Raw genomic sequence first — 22447 nt, 5'->3', positions numbered from 1 at the left:
TTCTGCTGCACTGTGCCTGCTTTTCACCCAATACACTGCTAGCTCACCTACACACATGTGCTTCTTAGGATAATATTTAGATTCATACCTTACTCTATAAAATCACACAATTACAGTTGAAATCTCTCCACCATCTCACTCATTGCAGTTTCTTATTTACTTATGGCATATTCTTACTTGCAGCTATAGGAACATAAGCTTATGAATTCTCTGCTCAGCGTCTGTGAACCTTTAGCATTGCATGAACCCAAGCTCCTTCCAAGGCTGTCAATCAAACCCTTCAGTATCTGTGGAAGTTTCTGTCTTTCCATTTCCCACAGCCCAGCAAAGGATTTGTGACACTTTGTGACAGAGGAGAACCTGCCAGGCAATTTTGTGTTTGCTGTAGGGAAGGTTGGGTTGCTCTGCATCAATTCCCAGAGCAGCGCAGAGCATTGGCTTTGTGATGTCAGGGCATGGATGCCACCTTGTCGTGGTGACATCCCAAGGTTGCCTTGGTGCACGGAAGGCCTCAGGGTCAGAGCAGCTCTTGGGCTTGCTCAGTGCAGGAGCATCCTCCTGCTTGAGGCATTTGTCAGTGGGCAGCTGCACACTGACAGGAGCCGTGATTGTTTTTGTAGTGGAGCAGAGTGTGCAAACTGGCACAGCAGTGCTACAGTGATGGAGCAGCTCGCTGTTGCAGTTTGCACCATTTATGGCATCGCCTATGCCGGCTATTACCTCACCAACCTGGCACGTAAGTAGAGGTTTTCCCTGGCTGGAACCTGAGCTGGCTTTTGTAGGTCTCCCTGCTCTTTCTTAGTGACCGGGTTGCTATTGAAACACAAAGACCATGAGGATGCCCCTGGTTTGGTAAAGCTGCTGTCAACACCTTCAGCAAAACACGGGGTGTCTGTAGCCAGGGGGCTGCGGGCAGCATTTGCAGGGCTTCTGTTCCCTCCACGGGAGAGCCTGTGGCAGCAGAGTCTGGCATTTCCTCACTTTGCTGGCTCAATCTCTTGGGGTGACTTTACTTTTAAGATAGCTCTGAGAGCTGGGGAAGTTGAAACTGCTGGAGGCTGATGGGAGTTTTTTCTCCTGACTAATTCCTGGCCATGGGTGAGAATTGGCAGCGGTTTTAACTATTGAGAAGTGAGATCAACCTGTGAACACCACCTGAAGATGTGAGGCCGGGAATTTCTTGCTCTCTTTGGTTTCTGGTTTCTGACGAGGTCACAGGGCTCTGTCTCGGCCTCCTCCCCCCCTCCAGGCCGGACAAGGCTGCAGAGGGCGGGGTGGGGGGAGAAACGGAGCCGGCCAGCCTGACTTGGTTTGCAGTTTCTGCCACTGAACTGAAACCTGACACCATCAACATCTGCAGCTTTAGCAAGATTTTAACTCTTTTACTACCTGCATGAGACTTGCAGATTAATCCTTTTTTTCCAGAGAGAGAGAGAGAGGGAGTGATCAACCATCAACCCATCCAAGAAAGTGAAGAAAAAAATTAACTTTAGAGGGGGAAGAGAAATAAGGAGATGCTTTAATAAGCTGAAATATTTTTCTGTTAAAGCTATGGAGATGGACAGTAGTGTTCTGAAAAAAACTCCTTTAATTCATGACAGAGTATATTGGGAGGAATGGAGTGTTTCCAAGTGTGGATTTTGAGCAAATGATGAAGTAGTTGTGACACTGTGAGATGCTGGAACAGAGGGGGAGAAGTAATAGTTGAAGATTTGTGGCTTTTAAGAAGCAAAAAGAAAACTTCTGTTTCCAGGAGGGCTCACAAAAACAGATAAAGAGAACTTTTGCCTTTGAATAACTCATTCATAAAAATGACATCCCTAGACTCATGACCCATAACACATCTCAGAGTGATGGGAAATAGGAGGAGACAACTGATGGCAGATTTCTGGGCAGCTGGCATCAGAGAAATAGAAAGCTATGAAGAAAAATAGTTTTCTTGTGAAAAACTCCATAGATAGCAGAAGAAGACTTCTGTTTCTCTACAAAGACTGATGAAAAGACTCTAGCAGGAATTGGGGCTGTTTTAAACACCAAAATTCTAAAGTTTTTTGTCCCTATGTTGTCATGTAAACAAGGGAATGATTGGGTAGTGGGGGAGAAAAGGGTTGTTCTGGAATTTTTATTCTGGTTTCCTATTCTTGTACTTTTTGTTAATGAACTTCCTTTATTCCATTTAAGTTTTCAGCCTGTTTTGCTCTTGTTCTAATCCATATCTCACAGCAAGAAATAAGTAAGTTTTCTAGTGATTTTTTAGTTGCTGCTTTAAACCACACCAGTCAAGCCGGACACCTTTGAAAATGCAGACTGGGAGATCTTCTCAGATGCTGTTCTAAACAGGCCATGGTTCTCTCCTCTTTTCTCAAAGAATTTGGTTTATTTTCCTTGCCCACTGCAGGTCATCTGACCCGTGTGTTCAGAGGTGCCGATCCTGAGGTGAGTCAGAAAGGAACATTTGATGCTCCTGGTGTTTCAGAATTGTGCAGGGAACTGTGAGCTTGGCCTGTGGCAGTAGAGTGCAGAGGGCCAGCTGGGTGGGCTGAAAGAAGATCCATTTCCATGTTTACAACAGCAATAGCAAAGGCATTGTTGGCTATTTCCTAATTTTCCATTGCAGAGCTTTAAAAGAACTCAAAGCTCAGATTTGCAGAGAACGTTGCTTGCTGATAGTAGCCAGGGTGAACTCTCTAATTCAGAGCTATTTGCAGTATGGCTGAATTAACCCATTTTAATTTAGTTGGAGAGACTTAGAATCCCATTGCTATCAAAGCTGATGATTTGTGCTTGGTAGAGCTGGTTGTAGAAATAGAGCTGAAGAGAAATAAGGTTCTAAATGATAGGGAGCTGCCTGTCCCTAATTCCACCATCTGTCCACAGAGCCCAGAAGCAAGAGCAGACTCTGCTGTGGCTCCCTCTGCTCCTGGAGAAGAGGCCAAAGAGGAGCAAAATGAGCAAAAGGAGCACGAGCCTCCAGCTGTGGTCACAGCCCAGCCTGACCATGCCCAGACAGTAAGTGCCAGTGCTGGGTGCTGCTGTCTTTAGTGCAAGGCAGAGCTGCAAGTTTCTGAGCAGCCAGCACTTGCTGTTGCTGGCTGAGGATGCTGAGTGCTGGAGTCCTGCCAGCACCCAGCCATTCCCCCATCCCGTGGCAGCTGGAAATTGGGCTTTGAGCCGTCGTGCTGAGGCCCCAAAGCGCTGCTGCCTGCGGGTGAGCAGCTGGCTGCTTGGCTCAGGGAAGCTCTGTCTCTTGGCTTCTGCCAAGCCATGGCCAAGGCCTCACACGGCATTTCTGGGGCTCACAGGGCTTGCTTTGTTTGCTGTCCCTTTTTGGAAACCTCTGGATGACCTGGAGAAGTGTTCTGCAGTTTTCTGGAGTAATTCTTCACTTCTGCAGAGTCTTTTAGGCCACCTGTCTTTTGGCTTTTGATAAGCTGCAAGGAGATGATTGTGTTGTCCATGAAGCTGTGGCCGGCCATTCTTGTCCTGTGTGGCCAAAGAAACAAACTGTGTAGTTCTGAACCCTTCTTCTGAGGCAAAATCCACAAGTGGCAAGTTTCTCTTGATACGTTTTGTGGTGAAGTCTGCAGCTTTGGAAACTGCATTGGAGCCTAGTGTGGGGGCAAAGCTGCAAGTCCTTGAGTGCTGTCTTGTGTTGCTAAGAACCCCTTTAGAGATGGTTGTTTTTTCTCCTCAGAGCTGTTTTCCTCCTCCTGCCTCTTCTGTCCTGACACTCCCTGTTTAACCTATAAATTTCTGCCTGTCTTAGTGAGGTGGGACAATTCCATGGTTTAGGTGGTTTTTGGTGACTTTGGTCATACATGCATTACATGACCCATGGCTTCCTTCATTGGCATCCCTAGGGGTGTGTCAATTAATTTGTTGGTGGGGCCTTTTGAGGATCTCTGTCAGTGCCACTCAGAATTCTCAGCTGACAAAAGAGGGAGGAGAAACACCTTGGTCCTCTTCCATATCCTGAGGTGGCCATAGAGGCTCTCTGACCTGCAGCAGAGGATCCAATTGCACACATCCTTGTCTCCTGAATGAGCAGGATTTCTAACAAGAGTGTAGATGTCAGAAGGGCAGGAGTGGCAGTGCAGGCCTGAAAAGAACATGAACTCCAGCAGTGTCTCTCCCAAAGGGTGAGCTCAGCCAGGAAGCCCCTGCAGAGCCAGGATGGAGCTGTGGGACAGGGCTGGCTGTCAGTCACTATGGAGAGACAAGCAGGACACAGCAGAAGGGGAGGGAGGCCCTTGAGAAATGCCCCACATTTCCTGTCAGCTGCCCAAGAGTCTGTTGGAGATTCAGTGCCAGATGGGCCCTGATTGCACTGCCAGGGTCACTTTGGAATCTGTGCTTCCCCACGGGCAGAGAACAAGGCAGGAGAGCAGCAGCACAGAGCTTTGGGAACGTGGGAGCCCATCAGTCTTTGAGTCTTGGCCCACAAATGTTGGATGAGAAGTTGAAGCCCATCTTCTCTTGCTTTCTCTGCAGGTCCATCCAGAGAAAGAGCAGGAGCAGATTGTTTTATCAGGACAGCCGTGCCAGCCTGAGGGAGAGCTGTTCCCAGCCCAAGAGCAGGAAGAGCAGCTGGGGCAGCAGGTGGAAGAGCCACTGGAGAATGGCCAGGTAAGCCTGACTCAGCAGGGGACAGAGTGAAGGGCAGGAAGAGGGGCATAAAACGCAGCTCTTGGGACTGAGCAGGCCACGAGTGCCAGAGGCCCTGAAAGCAAAGAGCCTCTGCAGAGATCAGCAGCGGGACAGGAGGTTACAGTGGAAGCAGAGGTGGGTAGGGAAGCAGAAAGAAGTGACTGAATGAGTGTGATTTTGAGGCTGAAACTGAGGAAGAAGCTGAGCCTGATGGCAGCTCCCAGGCACTTGCTCTCCATTTGTGTGTACAGAACATCGAGGCAGAGCCCCAAGCAGAGCTGCCCGAAGCTCCGAGGGCCATCATGGCAGTGAAGAGGAGGCCTGAGGAAGACAGAAGCATCGAAGAGGAGATGGATCTCCCATGGCAGAGAGAAAATCAAGAAAACCAGGTGAGTGAAAGAGTGGCAGACACTCCACTCACAGAAATTCCTCTCTGTCATTCTTCTCAGGCCTCCGAGGAGGAGCTTCTGGCAGAGCTGCAGGAAACTGAGGCTAGGATCAGGGCAAGGGAGGAGAGGCTGGAGGAAGAAAGGAGAATCATCGAAGAGAAATTCCATCTCCTCGTTCAGCAGCAAGAGGCTCTAGAAAATCGAGTGAGTGAAAGAGCGACAGGCACAGCAGTCACTGCAGTCTGGTGCTTTCTGCCCTTCTTGCCTTTCCTCTGCAGAGCAGCAGGGGGCTGGGCTGATGCCTCTCAGTGCCATCCTGCTGTAGTGTCTATCCCAGCTGCTTGGAAGGACATTTCCTGCTGTGCTCAATCTCAGCTGCTGCCCTGGACAGTGGCACCAGTCATTTGCCCCTTTTGCCAGCACTCATCTCAAGGGATTCCTGCTGGCCTGCTCCTGCTCTCCTTGTTTCTTCAGGGCTTTTTGCAAGTGAACACAGTCCCCCAGACAGATTTGGAATACAAGCTGCAAGCTGTCTGTATCCCTTGGTGAATCTGCTGCTGTCCTTCCCTTTGCTCACAGTCAATGAGCCTTGGCACACAGGGACAAGCTGTGGTCTCTGACTGCTTTGTTCTCTTTGACTTGAGGTGGATGTGTTGATATCTCACCTGGCAGCCTGCGAAGGCTTCCAGCAAATGCCGGCTGATGAAGAGCCCCAAGGTCGGCGGGAGGCACAGGTACTGTCCCAAGCACAAGTGCTGCAGGCTGAGCACCTTCTGAAGATGGTGCAGGAAAAGAGGACTGAGGGGGAGGAGCTCCAGCATTAGAACAAGGAGCTGCAAATGTGTCTGCAGCCCTTGGAGGGGGAAAGGGATCCTTGGGAGGAAGTGGAATGGTCGTTGTTGCAGTCATCCTTCAGAAAATCCAGGAAAATGGAATATAAAACTGGCCATCAACTTGATTAAAACCAACCTTGGGTTTTGACCATTTGGTTCCAGAAGTGGGCATCCAAAAAATCCAGTTGATGAGCTTTGCATGTGGCTAACAGCAACTTCCTAAGGGCTTGCATTTGAAAAGGGAACTCGGGGTAATCTCTGCCAGCCAGCTTTCTGACACAAACTCCTTTCTTCTCGCAGATCTACACAGGCTCTTCCATTCAATCTGCTGCAGCAGCAGCAGCAGCAGCAGCAGCAGCATCTAAAGGAGCCTTTGTTGCCCAAGCTGAGCAGTGGAGCCGGGGCAGTTTGTCCATTTCCAGCAGTGACACATCTGCTGCTCAGCTCCAGGAGAGCCAGGGAGACTTCGTGGAGCAACTGAGTACGTCTGGTGTATTTCTTGTCTGAGGGACAGTGTATTGTGTGCACGTGCCAGCAGAGCTGTAGCAAATGATCCTCCTCACTTTGGTGTCCCAGAGACATTTAGGACTCCCCACAGGAACTGCTGTGCTCTGAGGCAGCGAGAGAGCGCTCTGGCTGTTCCTGCTGCCTCTGAGGGCAGCTTGGACTGGCTCGGCTTTGCCTGGCATTCCCTTGCCACTAAAGGCAGAAGCAGGAATTCTTCTTGGATCAGCAGGAGGCTGTGGCCCAGCAAATGATCTATGCAAGTCCTGTGTGCTAGTGGCCAAACTGAACAGAGTATTTGATTCTGAAATTCTCCTTAGACTCCAGACTTCCCACCAGTCATCAGAACCAAAAGACTTCAGAGATATTGATTGGTTTTGGGGTTTTGTCTTTTTGTTGTGGTTCTAGTTTTAGTTTTCAGATTTTATCCTTTTTTAGTTTCTGATTTGGGGTTTTTTGGAAGAGTTTGTTTTTTCTCCACCCTGAAAGAGCTGTTCTGACCCATGTGTCTTACTGGTGTCATTTTTAGGACTGTTTTTATTGCGTCTACTATATCTACAAGGTTTTTATGAGAATGCTGTATTTTTGTCAGTGAGGACTCCTTTGAAAGTACATCAGGTGACAGCAAAGAGAGCGAGAGATGTTTTCATTGGGCCCACAATGAAGAAACAGATATTTGCTACAAGCTTGACAGGGGCTCAGGCTGGCTGTGTCTTCTTGCCATTGCTTGTCAGTGCTCATGCTTGGCCTTTGCCAGCCTTGTGCTGTGCCCTGCTGTGCTCTCTGCGCTTCATTTCCTTCCAAGGACTGGACAAAATCAGTCTCTCTGCTGCCCATTTGTACTGCACAACTGCCTGTCTTGTTGCTGCTGTGCTTGCTGCCCAGCTGACCACAGAGGGTTCAGAGCCCCAGACAGCGGGGCTGCCTTTGGCATCTCCTGCAAGTTGGGATCTCTGCCTGAAAGTCAGCATCTTGCATTTTGTTTCCCTCAGGGAGAATGGTGAACAAGGAAAATCCCATCGCAAAATACATTGAACTGGAAAGTCTTGGCAGTGGGTGAGTCCAACCACAGTCACTTCTACACAGCCATGGGCCAGGGGTTTCACTGGGGGAATATCCATCAAGTGGGAAGTCAGACAAGTTGTCCACATGTTTAGACAGCGGGCTTAGTCTGCCCCATCTCTCAGTACTGGCCAGAATTTGTCAAGTGTGCTCAGAAGGCATTGTCAAAGACATCTCCATGCTGCCAAGGTCTTGCCTGCAGCAAGGAACAGAACCTGGGAGATCTGCTTGTCTCTCAAGTGTGGGACAGCTCAGGATTCATTTCCTTCGCATTTTTGGATGTCTCCAAATCATCTGGCCACACTAATGAAAGGAGAAGAATCTTGCTTGCCTGAAAGCACAACCTACCCCCAATGAGAGCTGTCAGGTAACAGTTCTCAGGAACATTTCTCTCCAAGAGTTTGCTAAAGGAAATACTCCATGCTCAGGATTAGAATTGCACAGTTTAGAAGCTGATAGCCGAGATGAAGGAATAAGCTGCCTTTTGGAGCTGAGGCAGTAAAGCCCAAGGCTTCAGGAACAGGCCCAGTGCCCAGGCACTTGAGGGGAAAATGCATCATCTGCCTTCTGGCAGACTCCTCCTGCAACCTGCAGCTTTTAGGCATTTACAGCAGAGCTCTCCTGTCTGGACTGGCTTCCACTGCAAGATCTAAATGGCTTCTCCTTTCTTTGCTGCTGTTTTGTTTCTAGGGGTTTTGGAGAGGTTTCCAGAGCACTTGACATTGCAACAGGAGGAGAGGTAAATGTCAACAGCCCCTGCAGCCTCTGCTGCTCTCCAGGCCTTTCCCCACTGCTGACAGCTGTGGCTGGAGCTTTGAGTAGAGCTGTGCTGAAAAGGCACAAGAAGCACAGACTGGAGCCAGCCTGCAAATTGCACTTGGAACAGGCTTTGTGGACAAGGCAAATCGCCAGTGGCCACGTGTCCTGTAACTGACCCCCAAGGGAGCAGAGAAATGGGCTGTTGGAATGTCACATCCTAATTACTCCAATGACCATGGCTAATCACAAGGCACTTGGGCACAGCTTGGCTGTGCCATTCCAAAATCACTTGCTCCATGTGTGTTGTGGTCTCATGCTACCAATTTTCTCAAATTACTCCTTTTCAATGTCATTTGAGGTGGCCATAAAGAAAATAAATGTGCAAGGAGTGAGTAGGAAGATACTAACCATGAATGAAATCAGGATCATGGAGAGCAATAGGAGTCCCAGGATCGTGAATTACTTAGCCAGGTGAGTGGTCACGGTCCTATCTCTTGAATGTTTGTTTACATACTACAAGCATGAGAGCTTAAAAACCCACTTTGGTCAGTGGCAGGAAATAGAGTTGTTAATGATTATTTCTCTACTTATCTCCAGTGGATGGGAAGAGACTGCATTTTGTCTGCATGAATCCACCCTGGCAAATGCAGACTGAAAATTCGTCAAAACCCTGCATCAGCCCTATCTTAAGAATTCAATACCTTCTAAGTTCATTGCCTCCACAGTTCTTTGGGCTTGAGTTTTTCAAGTTTCTTAAATGCTGATGAACCATCCAAGAGAGGATTGCCCTTGCATTGTTGCCCCTCTTTTCCATTGCTGTGCATGCCAGGAAGACTAGGTGCTTATTTCCAGAAATGCCATGCGTGACAGGTTTTTTATCTGGGCTCTTCCTAAACTGCCTTTCTCCTTGAGACAGCACAGACTGCAAACACTGCACAGCCTAGAGGCAATGTCTATGCCTTTACTTCTGCCCTTGTCTCTAAGGGACCCAGAAACAAGACTCAAGCAAAAAACCAACCTAGCCGTGCATGTTCACCTGCATGGCCTTGTTTCCTTTTTTCAGCTACCTTGTGCATGAGGAACTCTGGTTGGTGATGGAGTACATGGACGGAGGCACTCTGAGAGATCTCATCGACGAGATTCAAATGTCTGAAGGAGAGATTGCAGCTGTCAGTCGGGAGGTCAGGGATCCCATCTGTGCTTCCAAGGCCTTGAGCTGCATTGTCTGGGAAACAGGGGCTCAGAACAGGAGTGATTTCATGGGCCAGGCTTGGTTTCTGTGTTGCTGCTAGGCTATGGGCAAGCAAGAGCATCTCAAGGGAACTGTCTGCCAGTGCCCCTACACTCACTGGACTCACTTCCTGTCCTCTTAACCCCTGCTCTTGTATTCTAGCTCTGTCTCTTGCATTGGCATTTGCAGTTCTCCACTGAGAAAGGTGCTGCTCTGCTACTGTGGGAGCAGCAGGCTCTTGCTCTCAATGGCGCTGTGTTCTGCCATTCCTCCCCATTCCCCTGCAAAGGGAACCTTCCACAGCTGTTTCCTTGCTTGTGCGATGAACTCACAGCACTACTTTTTGCCCCCCTGGTTCTCTTTTCTCTCTCAGTGCCTGCAAGGACTGGATTTTCTTCACTCCAACCACGTGATCCATCGAGATGTCAAGAGCAACAACATCCTTCTCAGAACCGACGGCTCTGTCAAGCTGGGTCAGTGTATTCTTGCTCAGCTTCAGCCTTCCAGGAATGGGGGGTGTGGGGCTGCTTTCAGTGACTGCCAGCTCCCCAAAAATGCTGCTGCTGGCAGTGCAGGGGTCCCCCCTGCTGTGGGCTGAAGGCACAGTTGCAGGGTGCACACAGCTATGACAAGGAACCACAAGCAGCCAAGAGTGCTATTGCTCTGTGTGGGTCTGTGTGTGTTCCTTCCAGAGGGAGGGAGCTGCAATCTAAACCTTCAGGGGAACAAAAGGCACTGCTGGAGGAAGTGTAAGAAATGGGGGGATGTTTGAAGTAGCCAATTCATATTTCCTTGGCTAAAGCCCTAAGGAAAGAGAGCAGGGAGTGTTGTCCAGGAAATTCAACTGCACATTCTCAAACTTCCACTGGGGAATTCTCTGGCTTGGTTTCCTAATTGAGAGTATTAAAATTAAAAGAGTATTTTGCTTTCTCCTCAGCTGATTTTGGCCTTTCTGCTCAGCTCACCCCTGAGCAAAATCAGCGGTGCTCGGTGACCGGGACTCCTTGGTGGATGGCACCTGAAGTGGTGAAGCGTCAACCATATGGCCCCAAAGTGGACGTGTGGTCTTTTGGAATTGTGGCAATTGAAATGGCCGAACAAAAAACTCCTTATGACAGTTTCACTGCTCAATCGGTAAGGAGCAAATACTCTCTGATCCCGCTGTCTTTCTCACCTGTCCCCTGTTCTCTGCTCACTGCACAAAATCCCATGGCCATCTGCTGGAAGTACTTCCACCAAGGCCCCTTCTACAAATGGCCCTGCAGCACATCAGCATCTGCTGGAGCTTTGGTTGCAGCACTGGGGGAACTCAAGCCTTACCTCGCCCAAACCATCTCCATTCTCAGGCAGCATTTTGCTTTGCCTTACAAGTCGTTCCAGCCCTTTTGGCTGTGTAGATGGCCCCAAGAATAGGAAACAAGCATCTCAGAGCTGCTGTTATCTTTCCAGAAATGAAGCAAAGAAACTCAAAGCAAACCAAGTTTCTGAAACAGTGCTTTTGAGAGAAGAAGTGCAGCCCCATTCTTCTCACAGGGAAACTTGCCTGAAACCTGGAGATGAGGCTGTAAAGCCAGAGTCTCTTCTGCTTCTTGTGCAGTGCTGCTGAGACACTCAGTGACCACCTTCTTTCCTAACCCAAGCCACTTTCTCCATATCACCAAGCTGGAGCCTGGTGACGGGGAGAGCCTGCCAAAACCTCCTGTTTGTTTCCTGGCACTTTCTGGGATGGGCACAGCGTTAATGCATTGACTTGAGAATCCAACGAGCACAGGCTTACCACAGGGATGACACTTCTGATTTCACCATGAATATTTTCCTTTTGCCACCTAAGGGAACCTGAAATTTTCAGAGTGCTGAGAGACAGAGCTGCAGGTGGCTCCTGTGTGCCCAAACAGGCATTTTCAACCCAATACATTTGTGGAGGCATCTTAATGTGTCTGTGTTGAAAATGAGATTCCAAAGGTTTGTTTCCTTCCCTGAGGAACACCTGCTGCATTTCCTTTCTTTTCTTCCAATTACCATCATTTTCAAGAACAGGACAAAAAGCCTGATGAGTTTTGCTTTATGGCAGCTGTGCTTAAGGGACCAACAAGCACTGCAGAGATTCTTTTCACATAAGAATCCTTGGAAATAGTAGAGTTAGTTAGAATAGCAAAATCCCTCTTCCAATAAGGCTGCCAAGCTGCTGGGAATCCTCCAAGAAGGAAACATGTATTTGCTGATGTAGTTGCCACTAAGTAGATCAGGCAATGAAATCAGCTGCCAACGCAAGATCTGCTGGATGTTGGCAAAGCTGTGGCTTTGGGGCTTGGGTTTTTTCATGATACAGGAAAGTCGTCATCCAAATGCTACAGGAAAGTCATCTCTGCCTCTCTGCCAGGGCAAAAACTGCCACTGCAGAGTGGAGCTGGAACAATGGGCTCTGGGAGAGCAGTTCCAGATGGGAAAGAAGCAGGTGGAGCCTTGTGTTTCCTTTTTCTCCAGGCTAAATTCCACATAGCCACAGAAGGGACCCCACAGCTGCGGCAGCCCGAGCAATTCTCGCCTTTGCTGCGTGACTTCCTGAGCTGCTGCCTGCAGAAAGGCGAGGCGCAGCGCTGGTCTGCCAAGGAGCTGCTGCAGGTAAAATGCCAAAAGGGCTGCAGGTGAAACAGTGTCCCAGGGATGGGCTCCTCCTCCACTGAAATCCAAGGCATCAGATGAGCCCCCATCCTCCTCACTTCCAACCTTGGTGCTGTTCAGCTGACAGTGGGGAGCAATCCTAGACTGGGCTGGGCTGGCAGGGAGTGCTGGGTTTTAGCGCTGGCTAAAATCACCAGGGCACTTACTCATTTCTTGCTGGGAGCTATGGATTAGGAGAAGGGCAAAACAGGCTTCAAACTTCAAAGGAATAACAAATTTTATTATCAGGCCCACAAGAATAAGAAAGGTCTCATCTGTGCAGTGAAAGGGTTCAATCTCACCCAGGTCATGGCAGTCACGGTGTTGGATTTCAGGCTGTGCTGGGCCCCTCTCTCTGCCCGGGAGCCGCTGGGACGGGAGGCTCGGCCTGGAGCCGTCGCTGCACGCCGGGGAGAGGGTTTAGTGTGGGCAAGATGTCAGCAGCCGTGGCCTGGCCCAGCCTGGGGCCGGGGTCCCGCAGCCTCCATCCCCCGCCCGGGAGCCGCTGGGCTCTGGCCCGGCCTCCCCCAGGAGCACAGGCCGTGGGCGAGCAGGGCCGGCCTCACCAGAGCTCCGTTACCTTCGGGCTCCGGAAGCAAAGAGGGCCAGTGCCCGGGCTGGTGGTTTTCAAAATGTGCATCATCACAGAGGCACATCTCATTTCTAAATGGTGCAAAACGTTGTCAGTTCTCAGAACTAGCCAGCCATTGGCCTGTCTCAGGCACAGAGGAAGCTCCCAGCAGCTTCTCTCAAAGAAATCACTTCCGTGCGGGGTTTCTTACTTCTTTCCCTAAATGTCAATTCATCTCAAACTAACACACAGGGACATGGAAAGGTCATTTAGACTGTGTCCTGCAATGAGCAGGGACATCTTTCAAGAGATCAGGATACTCACACCTCAGATATTTCCAGGGATGGGCCACCTACCAGCTCTTGCGGCAACCTGTGCCACTCTTGCCCCATGCTCCTGACCTACTCTGACTCAATCCCCATTTCATTTAAAAAGTATTCCCCTGCCTTTGAAGCTCTTAGATTGGAAAATCATGCTTTCTTGTTGTTTTCATTTCCTTTCTGCAGCATCAATTTATAACATCGGCCATGCCTGGGTCCAGCCTGGCACCTCTCATCATTGCAGTGAAGAAGTGGAAGGAGGAGGCAGGAATGCAACAATTGATTTAGAACTGTCTTCTCCATGACCAATTTAGAGTAGGACTGTAGAGTAGGATTGCAGAGTAGGATTGTAGAGTAGGATTATAGAGTAGGATTGTAGTGCAGGATGGTAGTGTAGGTTTGTAGTGTAGGATTGTAGAGTAGGATTTTAAATAAAATTTCTAAAATCTCAACTCCTTTGGAACATTTCTCTCCTTCTGACCCTGTGAGAAAGCTCAACATTTCCTCCTGAATTGTCAGTTTTTTCTTAGAGGTGGAAAGTGACATTGATGGCTTCTTTGGTACGGTTTCAAAGTGGGGAAGGCTCCTCTTCATTCATCCTCTCCAGACCACACTGCCTTTGGAATATGGCCAACTGGAAAAGTTTTGCCCAGCTCTGGCATTTCTATTTGAGGCAGAAACAGCAATGGTATTTGCAGGAAAAACCAAAGGAGGAGCGGTGCAACGCAAACATCCTGTGCAGATGCAGGCTGTGCAGATGTGACTCGAGAGTATTTGGGTTCCTGCCACTTGGATTTGTATCCCTAAGAGAAATCTCTTTGGCTGGAGGAGAGTCTGGCTGAAGAGAGAAAGCAGAAAGAGTAGTGAGGGTGCTGTGCAAGGTCTCCTGTGGTGCAGAGCTGTCAGCGACTGTGAGGTGAGAGCGGGCCCGGCCTTGGCCAGGCTGGAGCCCCAGCAGAGCCCTGGCAGAGCCCGGAGAAGCCTGAGCCTCGGCAGAGGCAGGCTGGAAGGAGGCCCTTGGAGCTGCAAGAGGCAGCAGCCTGGCCCTGGCTGCCTCTTGCTGGCACCAGGCAAATCCTCCGCTCTCAGAGCCAAGCTGGCAGCTGGCTGCTCCTGAGGGGAAGCGGCGCCGTGCTGGGCACAGCACACACTGGTGCCATGGGCTGTCTGGAGTCTGCACAGGACGAGAGAAAGGCAAAGAGCAGCCCAGGGCTGCTGCCCTGCCTGACCATTGCTGCTCTTCTGCCACCTGCCCTGGAACTCCTGGCAATGGTCAGCAGTGTGTGCAGCACTCTGGGCACAGGGGGAGGGAGCCGGGCTGCTCCGCAGGCTCCAGCACAGGGCAGTGTCCTTCAGGCACGGCATTTCTGCCAGGGGAACCGAGGCCAGCGTGAGGCACTGACAGCAAGTCAGGGCACATCTACATGAGCCAGTGCCTCACACAGCTCTGGGACCAAGCGCCTGCAATCCTGGAGCTCTGCACTGAGCCACAGCAAAGGTGTGAAATGCAGAGGGTTTTGCAGAAGTATTCAGGGGCACCAGGCCAGCCTGCTTGGTGCTCTCTGGGGCACAGCAAGCACTGTGCAATGCAGCTTGGAGCTGCTGGCAGAGAGGGACTGTGGGCATGTGCCTGAGGCTTGTTCTTGAGTAGTGATTTGGGAGGGAGCAGAAGGGTCTCAGTAGGCAATTGGTGTTTTCTTCATGAATTGCTGAATGAAAGACACAATGTGGTCTCACGCAGCAAGAGCACTTGCAGAACTTACTAAGTTTGTGTTGAATTCCCAGAAAAGGGAAGTGTTGAAGTGTAAGAAAAAGGCCTTTTGAATTCAGTTAGCCCCTGAGCCTTCATCCAAAACAACCACCAGGAGGCTGACAACTACCTCATGCAGAGCCCTGCTGCAAGGGCTTCCATAATCACAGAATTAGAAAATATGAAGCTTAGGAAAGTAGAATGTGCCCATCAAGTTAAAAAAGTTTAAAAACTTGTCCTGTGCAAAGAATGGACAAGTGAGTTTGTGGTGGAGCTTTCCTCCTCACTCCTGGCATTGAATAAAAAAATCCCTGCTCTGTAGGCCCTACACTATGGAGTACTGTTTTCTTGACTACTATTTGTGCATCATAATCACACTATGCTTTTCATTGTCTTCTTCGAACCTTCTAAGTATAAAGTGAGTAAGACAGTGAGTTGTGTATTGATAGGGCCGAAGAAACATTTCCAAATGCCATCCCGGGAAAGGAAAGGACGCGAAACAGCGCTGGGGAAGACCGTCCCTCGCACAGCCCTCAGAGCTGCCACCATGCACAAGATGGCGGCCGGGGCTGAGGCTGTGCCACCGTGCACAAGATGGCGGCCGGGGCTGAGGCTGTGCCACCATGCACAAGATGGCGGCCGGGGCTGAGGCTGTGCCACCGTGCACAAGATGGCGGCCGGGGCTGAGGCTGTGCCACCGTGCACAAGATGCCGGCCGGGGCTGAGGCTGTGCCACCGTGCACAAGATGCCGGCCGGGGCTGAGGCTGTGCCACCGTGCACAAGATGCCGGCCGGGGCTGAGGCTGTGCCACCATGCACAAGATGCCGGCCGGGGCTGAGGCTGTGCCTCTCAGAGCGCTCTGCAGCCTCTGCCAGCCCAGCCCCAGCCCCGGAGCAGCGCAGGGCGGGCAGAGCCCCCTTCCAGCCGTCTGCTTCAATGGACATTGACAGACACCCGGGCCACGCACACAGGCTGACACCTTTGCTCTGTGCACACAAACACGTACCACACACTTGGGAACCTCGGCTGGCAGCATTTTCAGGTGGAAATACAAAGAAACTCCAGGGTTTGAAGGTTTTCAAATAGAATATTTCATTTGCCAATAAAAGGATCAAAAGCAGAAAGGGCCATCCCAGCCTGTTTCTTCCATGCAGGAATAGTGTCACAGTGACTGTGAGCTGATGAAGACGGAGATGGGATTTAATCCAAAGCAGATTGTGCACTGGGTGCTCACCTGTGATATGTATCCCTCACAGTACCTATTTATTTGGAACACTAGGAAGATTATGAGGCTGGGCAAGATATTAACCCTTTCAATACAGACATGAGACCTACAAACCTTGTTCATCTCTCCAGGGACAGAAAAGGACAGAGTAATAACACACAAAAAAAAACCCAAAAAAACATCAAAGTCAGTAAAAAAAAGAAGTCAAACATTAGATAGAAAAGTAATGAAAAAATGGTAATTGAAACAAAAATATTCTTATAGTAAAGCCATAGAAATAAACAATGATATACAAAATAACTCCTTTAATTAATGAAAAAAGTATAAAAATATATTAAAACTGTAAATCTAAACAAAAGCATCCATTAAAGAAACCAAACACATGTTAAAGTAACTGTTATCCCATAAAAGTTTGAACAGAAAACAAATAAAAACAATAAAATGCCCTTTGCACCCAGGGAGAGAAGTAGAAAACTTCCATTTCCAAAGATGATCACAAAAACAAATGAAGAGAACCTTTGCCTTCAAACAACTCATCCTTAAAATAAAACCCCATGAATTCATAATCCATTGACACACCTCTAGGAGGGCTGTAAAAATCAGGAAAATGTCACGACAGAAAAATTTCTTCCCAGGCGGCTGCTATTTGTAAAAATGAAAAGGCACAAAAAAATCCATTCCTTGTAAAAAAGCCTCCATGACATAACAGGAAAAAACTTCTCTCCCTACAAAAACTAATACAAAACTATTGTGTAATTAATACTGTGTTAACATCCCAAGTTCTATCTCTACAGTGTCAGGAAAAAAAAAAAGGAGAGGAAAGGCGTTCTGAAAGTTTTATTAGAGTTTCTCATTCTTGTAGTCCTGTTAATAAAGTTCCTTTATTCCTTCTAAGTTTTAAGCCTATTTTGCCCTTCTCCTAATCCATATCTCACAGTGAGAAATGAGTAAGTGCCCCGGAGATTTCAGCCAGCGCTAAACCCACCACATTATTTAGTGCATTAGCCAAAAAACTCAAATTAGCGAATCTCAGCCACTGCACCAGGCTGAAGCTGAGGATCCCCAGCCAAGCTCAGAGGGAGGAGAACACAGCATTTGTGGGATCCTTTCCAGTCTGACTTGCTTTAGCTGGAGCCTGGGGGAGGAGAGAGCAGGAGAAGGGTTGGCTGAGTCCTCTCCCCTCTGCCTTGCCCTTCTCTGCTGGATCCTCAGTTCATCCCACACCCACCCCAAGACTCCATCCCCACCCTACTGGTGCTGACGGGATTAAAGGAGATAAAGAGGAGATTAAAAAGATAGAGAGGAGAGAAAAAGAGAAGTTTAAATGCAGTTTAAATATGAAAGAAATGCACATGTTAGTGAGTGCTGAGAGTTCCAAGGGAGCTGAAGGGCTTGCGAAGGGCCAGGAGCCCGTGAAGGGCTCAGGAGCTGCTGCTGCCGGGAGGGAGGAAATGCACCAATGGCTCCCAGCAGAGTCTGTGCTTTGAGGCTCTTTCCCAAACAGCTGCAGGAGGGAAAGCAGCTGAGTTTGGAGGAAGAGTTTTCTGCTGAGGTTTCCTGTTTGGAGCTGTCACAAGCTTGAGCTGCTCAAGGGAAACGCGGCTCTGCTTCCAGCAGGGCCCAACTGCCCGGGAGCACAACTTGGTTCCCTGGCCCTGAGCCAACGGGCAGCAGCAGCTTCTGTTCCCTCCTGGCTCTTGTGTCATTTCCAGCAGCACAAGACACACCAAGAAAAGCTCCTCCAGAACATGCCATGAGAAACACAACCTGATTTCATTGCATGAAGGAGCTCTGACAGTCCCACGGGCTCAGGTTTGTTTGTCAGTGAACAGAGCAGGGAAAAGCACAGACACATTCCCTGCACAGGGAATTCCCAGGAGGAAAGTGCAGCACTGGAGGATGAGCTCGGATACAACGTTCCCACAGCAGTTTTGGGGATAAAATTGTCAGGAGAGAGAATAGAAAAAGTGCTACCAAGGGTGGGCTGGGGAGGGCTGGTGCTTCCCGGGAGGCTCCCGAAGCTCAACAGTGTGAAAGAGTGGCTAGCTAACAAAGGTCGTGTTCCCATGCAGCAATCAGCTGAGAAAGAATTAAACAACAGTAGAGTGTAGTTGGTATGAGATGTTGCAAAGTCAGAAAGACCTTAGTGATAACTGTGAACTGAGAACAGGACACGGTGATCAGAAGAATGTGAATTCAGCACAGATGAACGACCACAAGAAGGTGGAACTAGGTGGAGTTGTCCTTAAACGAAATACCCAATAATGAGCTTGCTTTTGCACTAGGTGTGAGCCTAATTACTGATGTTATATAGGGAGTTTGGAGTTGCCAATAAAGGAGACTTGCTGATCATTCATATTGAGTGCTGCTTGTCTCCCGCCGAACTCATCAAATGGCGCCCGAACAAATGGGACCCTTGGGACCTTTGGGACCTTTGGGACATTAAAAAGCGAAGGCCACGGGAGTCGGCGACAGGGGACGGGTCCTCCGCAGCAAGGACGGCGAAAAGCAACGGTGCCGCGCCCCAGGCGACCTCAGAGGAGAGTCCTGGCCGTAACGTGCTGCTGAACCTTGTAGGGCTGCAACAGCGCTGACGGTAAGATGGAAAGGCAAGCTGCACATGATTTATTTACCTGCTTTTTAGAAAAGCCACAGCTTAAGGGTTTTGATTTGCGCAAGGAGCTCCCTGGACTTCTTGCTTACGGGTATGCTCACGCCTTTGCCTCCCACTGCTGGGCAAACACTCCTATCTATGCTGCCCATGGAAAGAGGGAGGGAGAGTCAGAGAGAAGGAAATAATGAGAAAGAAATTCCACAGCAACGCTGAAACAACAAACAGAATCTGTTCAGTTACGGCAGGATGTGATATATCCTGAACTATTTGCTTCACTTTTGGAGTCACTCTTAACACTACAATCTTATTTAAGTTCCAACTTTGCTACTCTGGAGGAAAAGAATCCAAATTTAGATTGGTTTCCACCCGAACCAGGGGGACATGGGGGAGCACTGAGGTGTGCGCAGAGAGCAGGGGCACCCCCGGGGCAGAAGCAGTGCAGGAAAAGTTCCAAGGCCACACTGAACAATTACAGAAACAGCTGAGCAGAAACAGGTGGCTCAGACAGCTTCAGAAAGAGACAAAATTGCCAAAAAGTCACAAACTATATGGTACCTAGTTCGAAATTCATCACTGTAATTAGAAGTTGATAAGCTGCAATGGTCACCATTGTTACCACCTGGCCATGAGAGATTTTCGTGTAACATCGCCTGCTTTTGTAAAAATTGTGCCCCTTTTTTCCTCTATCAGCGAACAAGAGAGATTGAGAGAAACAACTGTATGTGTTAAACTTAACTTTGTGAGGTGTTTTTTTGGTTTTTGTTTTCCTGCGAGAGTATGTGGAGAATGTGAATAAAGATAACAGCAGCAGAGAGCAGCAGCAGGGCGGGCAGTCCACCCCCCCCTCCCTCTCTAAGAAAAAGCACCGGGATAGTACCCAGTTTGTTGAAAAGTCATGATTCATGGGTTTTTTAAAATGTTTTTATATACCCTTTTAGAGTTAATTTTGTGTTTTAAGTAATAATGAATTTATGCAGTTGCAGTTTTTTAGAGTTTTACTGGAGAAATTACTGTGATTCTTTGAAAGTTTAAAAAGGCCCCTTTTCAAGAAAAAAGGTGTTTAAGCTGAATATTAACGGAAGTTACCTTGCAATAATTAGTTTTAAAACCTAAGGTTAAAATATGGTATGATTTACAGCTTCTAAGAAAACCTTCCAATTAATTAGATCTACAAAAGAGATTTGTGGTTTAAAAAAATTAATTAGTTAAGAGAACTTTACTGTACAAGACAAAGTTAAGTTAAAGTATATATTACCCATTTGCTTGTTTTTTTCACAATTTTAATAAGGTAATTTCAATGTGAGTCCTTTTGTTATATAAAACACGTATAACTGCATATATACCAATTTGGATTTTAGTTTAAGAATTGGTCTTTATGTTTCTGAAAAGTGCTACAAAAGCTAAATGGCAACTTGCCAAATCCGGTGTTGTTGTGGTTTTTCTCTAGAAATACTGCACTTTAAAATCCTAACCAATTTAAGCAAGGCAAATTCCTGTTTTGAATGAGTATTTTTAGTACCATTTGCAGTTATTGTGAGTTATTCTCAAAGCTAGATGACATAGAATTGTGATGGATTTGTTATGTTTTTATAATCTTTATAGTGAATCCATGTTATTGTTATATTGTGTTTAAAAAGTATATATCAAGTTATGGTTTTTTTTAGTATAGATTAAGTGTTAATAGAATTAAGAAAAGTCAGGATTTATTGTATTTAGGCTTGAATGTTTTTAAGTTAAGTTTTATAACTTAGATATTCTTTTAAGGTTAAGTTTTGTTATTTCCTTTTGTCATAAATCATTATTGTTAGGTTTAGATATTGTTTAATTTAAATTGTTTTATGTCTTATTGGAGACACGTGTCTAAACTGCAAAGTATAGTTATTTTCCTAGAGAGATGAAGACAGCCACAACTGAAACAGCTGTGACAGAACGCTGATGAAACCTGCTTGTGGATAGAAGGGAATGCAGTCTGTGACACCCTTGACTTCATCAGGAGTTCTATTGGTTGTTGCAATCTCTGCAGTTTTTGTTTGTTATAGCTTTCTTATTTTTCAGTGTTTCCAGAATTTTAAGAAGATGTACCATTGCTGAGGATCAGCTGCCATGGGAGAGGCTTCAGATTAAACCAACTGCTTTGTGGTTTAATTGGTCTGGTACCTGAGGCTTCTGATCATTTGCTTTGTACAAATGCATTTTAACAGTTTGCTGTGCTGTGAGCATCTCCTAGCTGCTGCTATTGAGAACCTTGTTTTAGAAATGAGTTAAGAGGCATCTTTCCAGTTTAAAGCCAGGCCCTGGCCAAGCCTTGACTTTACCTGGACAGAAAGTTTGCCAGCAGATCCAGATGTTTTCTGTACCAAATCAGTATTTGAGTCACTTTTTGACTCAGCAATTTGACCCTATTAATATGACAGCTGGATCAATTTTGAAGTGGGCTTGGAGAATCATTTCCGGAGGTGGTGATCCAATCCTTCACTGATGATTTTTTGTTTCTGTTGGTTTGCTAACTATGGGATGCTGGTGCAGTGTTTTAGTAATTAATAGTAGTTTTATATTACATATGTTATTAATAATGTTTATAATTTGATTGATTTTTAACTGTTATAGGTTCTTATTCATTGTGTATATGGTTTTGTGTTAATGTTGATGTTTATAACAGAAGTACATCTCGTTTTTATTTAAAAAAAAAAAAAAAATGGGGGAAATTGATGCCCTAAAAGCATTTGATTAGTGTAATTCATTAACTTCAAAGGAAGAAGTGTCTGTGTTTTGTTGGCAGGTTCAAAAAGGTCACCTGTCCATCTGACCAGACTGTCTGCCTCTGAACACACGAGATCCAGTGAACAGAGAAGTCACCACACAGCCTTGGTACTCCAGACATGGTTCAGAAGTGGAGCTGTCAGGACACAGTTGTGTCTGAGCACTACACAGACAGCTGCCAACAGAGATTTTATGTTGTTATTATGATGTTGTGTCTGTACCAATTTTTCAGTTATCTTCTGTATTAAGATTTAGAAGGATGTGAAGAACAACCTGAACATCAAAGCCCTCAGTCACCGATCAGCTGCCAGCTGACATCATGGGAGCAGTGAACATTCCAAGACTGAATCGTGTTAAATCATAGCCTGTTTGTGAAGGAAATTCTGTAGAAGATCTAAGAAAAGTGTAGAGACTCCATCTAACTGTATATAAAGCAAATTGTAGTTGTGTGTTTACCCTTTCAGCAATTGCTTCCACGCTTAGACTACATATATACCAGAGCACGTGTGTTAAAAGTAGTTAGATAATAGTTTAAGATAAAGAGTTTAGCCTGCGTAGTAATTGTTATGTTAGTATAAAGTATAAGCATTTCCCCCTTCAAGAGGTAGTGTAAGCATCTTTGAAAGTTCATTTAACGTTAGTTTAGATGTGAGTTTGCTCATATGGTGTCATTTACATGGTATGGATGCTAGCTTTGGGACAGGCTGCAGGGAGCTGCAGAAACTGCAGGCCCATGGCCTCTCAGTCCTGCCTGAGAAGCTAGCCTGAGAACTTCATAGGAGGATTTCAAAACAATCCTCAGAGACAGAAAACAACTGCCAGGTGCTGTTTGTCTGTACTCTTGTTTTCCTTGCAGGAGAGAGTCAGGGGGGTAGTGTGCCCCACTGACCAATGATGGTGATGTAGCACTTTGCTAACCAATAAGAGTTTCTTTTCTGTACTTTTACACGTATCTGTCTATAAGACAAGCCTAGAGCAATAAACTAGAGAGATTCTCTTGTTGTGACTCCCTTGAGAGTCCGTGTCGTTCTTTATCGCCGTTCCCAATCAGAGCGACAACATGGATCAAACTGCTTATGGTAATTGTGTTGTGTATAGTCCTGACCAACTGTCTGCTAAC

At 47.4% G+C, this 22447-nt stretch overlaps 1 protein-coding gene across 2 annotated transcripts in view; it reads left to right on the top strand.

Annotated features, from left to right (window-relative positions):
* The first annotated feature begins 525 nt into the window (after positions 1–525).
* The window catches only part of LOC147646225 (uncharacterized), a 385217-nt gene continuing 363295 nt past the window's right edge, over positions 526–22447 (top strand). The window contains exons 1-15 of one of the 2 annotated variants that reach the window (XM_086873766.1): positions 526–736; positions 2399–2436; positions 2878–3009; positions 4492–4626; positions 4899–5240; positions 5681–5770; positions 6170–6350; positions 7366–7429; positions 8126–8174; positions 8553–8665; positions 9258–9375; positions 9799–9898; positions 10363–10559; positions 11910–12047; positions 13164–13429. In XM_086873766.1, the coding sequence (XP_086729892.1) occupies positions 661–736; positions 2399–2436; positions 2878–3009; positions 4492–4626; positions 4899–5240; positions 5681–5770; positions 6170–6350; positions 7366–7429; positions 8126–8174; positions 8553–8665; positions 9258–9375; positions 9799–9898; positions 10363–10559; positions 11910–12047; positions 13164–13265 (1875 nt within the window). In that variant the 5' untranslated portion in view covers positions 526–660 and the 3' untranslated portion in view covers positions 13266–13429. Of the gene's footprint in view, positions 737–2398; positions 2437–2877; positions 3010–4491; positions 4627–4898; positions 5241–5680; positions 5771–6169; positions 6351–7365; positions 7430–8125; positions 8175–8552; positions 8666–9257; positions 9376–9798; positions 9899–10362; positions 10560–11909; positions 12048–13163; positions 13430–22447 lie in introns of those variants that run through there. The other variant, XM_086873765.1, reaches the window with a different exon arrangement.

This window comes from Cyanistes caeruleus, unplaced genomic scaffold (assembly GCF_971803275.1).
Source record: "Cyanistes caeruleus unplaced genomic scaffold, bCyaCae1.hap1.1 HAP1_SCAFFOLD_107, whole genome shotgun sequence".
NCBI classification, from domain to species: Eukaryota; Metazoa; Chordata; class Aves; order Passeriformes; family Paridae; genus Cyanistes; species Cyanistes caeruleus.
The sequence above is the reverse complement of the archived record's forward strand: the minus strand, read 5'-3'. Positions and strand labels throughout refer to the sequence as shown.